General features: G+C 37.2%; 1 protein-coding gene across 1 annotated transcript in view; it reads left to right on the top strand.

Annotated features, from left to right (window-relative positions):
• Positions 1–3017, top strand: part of SCAF8 (SR-related CTD associated factor 8) — a 78772-nt gene that overhangs the window by 48246 nt on the left and 27509 nt on the right. The window contains exons 5-6 of the mRNA XM_018561443.1: positions 663–816; positions 1932–2062. Of these exons, the coding sequence (XP_018416945.1) occupies positions 663–816; positions 1932–2062 (285 nt within the window). The remainder of the gene's footprint in view (positions 1–662; positions 817–1931; positions 2063–3017) is intronic.

The raw sequence follows: 3017 nt of genomic DNA, 5'->3' as shown, positions 1-3017 counted from the left end.
CAGCTGCGTGAGTGACAGGGGGAATCCAGCCCCTCCCCTGTCACGGCAGAGAGCCGTGACAGGATCGAGAGGCGAGCGAACGCCGGTATGTGTTCGCTCATTTCCCGATCTACTGAGCCGACCTGTGACAGTCTCATTGTCACAGGTCGGCTAGAACTATGAGGTGAGTGAAAAGCACTCAACTCATAGTTCTCCTTTAACTGAAATATAACTTATACACTGATCCGTAAGGCACGCTTGTCAGGTCCACCAAACTGATTAAAAACACATTACAAATTACAAAGAGTAGGACTTATCAGCTGGAGGGAGAAGAGTTTAAAGTCAGCTGAGACAGTATTTGAAGACCAGCATACACCTTGGGCCTAAGGAACTGAAGACAAGCACAGATAGTAGCAGTAGCTACCAGGTGCCTGCACTTTACCTTTACTAGTAAGGTTTGTACAGTGTGGTGGATGTTATGGGTTCTCTTTAAGTTCCAGCCAAATTAAAACAAATATTCTTACACCAGAGTAAGTTGTAGCATAACACATTCAAATCATTATCTCTGCAATTATATTTAAGTGTTAAATGCAGATCCATATAAGATGAGGTATATAGGTAGTTTACAGCTTGCTCTTTCTGGTTTACATGTTCCTAACCTCTGTCTTTGTATTTTCATACAGAGCAAGATTGTAAGAGTATTGAATCTGTGGCAGAAAAACAATGTTTTCAAGAGTGAAATTATCCAACCTCTTCTTGATATGGCTGCTGGTATTCATCCCCCTGTTGTCACACCCGTCTTTCCTAGTACTGCTGCAGCTGTTGGCAATACACCTGGTAAGCTCTTCTTTTCATGTTAGTTACTTAAAGGAGAATTATAATGTATTTGATTATTTAATGCTTGCAAATTTAAATTTTTCATTGCATGTAAAAACAAATGCTCATTTTAGAGATTATTTATTAATATTATGCAGGATGTATATAGCATCAACAGTTTGTGCAGCGCTTTATTATTATACAGGAATATATAACATAATAATGGTTGCCTCCATGACCATGAAGTTGGTGAAGTATGCCCAGTAGTGGCTGCTCACTCGTGGAGCGTCTCTCTAATTGATACTCTATAAAGAGTTATTTAGACAGGGGGGGTGGTGTATCCCTCTTTTGACTCATTCATTTGTGCCGAAAAATGTCCAGTCAGCCGACTCTAAACCTCTCCCTGATTGCTAAATGTGGCAAACATGTTTTATATTTACCTGACTAAAAGAAATGTAAAAATGTATTCACAGTTCAAAACTTTAGCTTTGAATGTCTCATATACAATATGTTTTTAACTACACACATATAAAGATTTGTTTGGACTGGATAACATTTCTAGACATCCTTGTACAGTGTCTGTGAAGGTTCTCATTCCTCCAGGTCATGGTATATCTGTAAAAAAACAGTCAAGGCAACTGGACTTGCTGTATTTTTCTTGAAGACGTTTCACTGGTCATCCCACCAGCTTTCTCAATTCAGAATGACTTGATTTATTCACATATAACTTTTGTACAAGTCATTCTGAATTGAAAAAGCTGGTCGGATGACTAGTGAAACGTCTTCAGGAAAAATACAGCAAGTCCAGTTGCCTTGGCTTATTTTTTTACAGATATCCTTGTACAGTAGTCCAGCCTCATTAAAATGTAAATTAAATCTGTGTCACAACCACTTTCCCTTAACTTTCTAATGTGGATGTAAAAATAAGTATACTTGTGCCACTCCACTGTGTTTGTTTTTTTCATTAGGGATGTGAATAAAATAAAGGTCTTCATTCTTCATTCACAACAATCTCTCTATCTTCCACTTGCTATAAAGACTGTAAATAAAATGGAAATCTGTTTGTGTGGTACAGAAGCTCTATAATCCTGAAATTTATAATGCCTCTAATTAGAATATGATGATTTCTTTATAAGGGACACCAGCTACCCCGGTTACTCCCGCAAATGCATCTCAAAGCATGTCTGACCCATGGATTGCCCAAATAACCAGTACAGACACCCTCGCTGCAGTAGCTCAGATATTACAAAGCCCTCAGGGACAACAGGTATGGTTTAACTATTTATTCTGATTATATAAAAACTATTTCAGGTACATTGATTTAAAGTTTAGTTGTTTTAATACGATCTGATATTTTACATAGTGTTTATAAGGATTCTGAACATGTTATGTATGTTATCTACACATGTTCTAAATCAGGGGTCTCAAAGTACCAGCCCGCGGGCCAATTCTGGTCCGCAGCCGACTGACAGGCTATAATAAATATTTTATAGGTTATTTGGAGATCTAAACCACCTTGCAGAATGGAGAACAAAAGCCTGGTAGACCGTGCCCATGTATAAATTTTTCATGCTACATTTCCCATGTGTTTATATACAGCTGCAAAACCTTTTCTGGCATATATTTAGTGTCATCTTCTGAGGCTGGAAGCAAGTTGACCAAAAGGAATTTTTTTTGGAAAAATAAGATGGCAGTTTAGTAGGATGGTTGTCTATTTTGTTTCCAGTCAGTGTTAAAATTAGGAATACAGTAATACTTTGGTTTACGAGCATAATTCGTTCCGGAAGCATGCTTGTAATCCAAAGCGCTTGTATATCAAAGCGAATTTCCCCATAGGAAATAATGGAAATTCAGATGATTCGTTCCACAACCCAAAAATATTCATATAAAAATGATTAAAATACTGTACTGTAATATAATACTGTACAAAATATAAAGAAAAATAAACCAAAGAGAGAGGAGGATTATTGTGTAGGACGACTTTCACTATCACTAACAGAATCACTGCTATCTCTTGACTCAATGGAATCTTTCATTTCGTGAAACCTTAACGAGGAATCTATCAGTTAGCCGATTATTAAGTTCGATTAATCGGTTAATCGGATAAACAATAAAATTAATTTTTTTAAGTGGCTCCAGTGATGGACTACTAGTTTGTATTGAGATTGCACTCCATCACAGGAGCAAGCTTGGAGCGGTGGAGGTAAAAAAAGAAAAAAAAA

The sequence above is a fragment of the Nanorana parkeri genome, unplaced genomic scaffold, assembly GCF_000935625.1.
Source record: "Nanorana parkeri isolate BGI_ZX_2015 unplaced genomic scaffold, ASM93562v1 scaffold524, whole genome shotgun sequence".
NCBI classification, from domain to species: Eukaryota; Metazoa; Chordata; class Amphibia; order Anura; family Dicroglossidae; genus Nanorana; species Nanorana parkeri.
The sequence above is the reverse complement of the archived record's forward strand: the minus strand, read 5'-3'. Positions and strand labels throughout refer to the sequence as shown.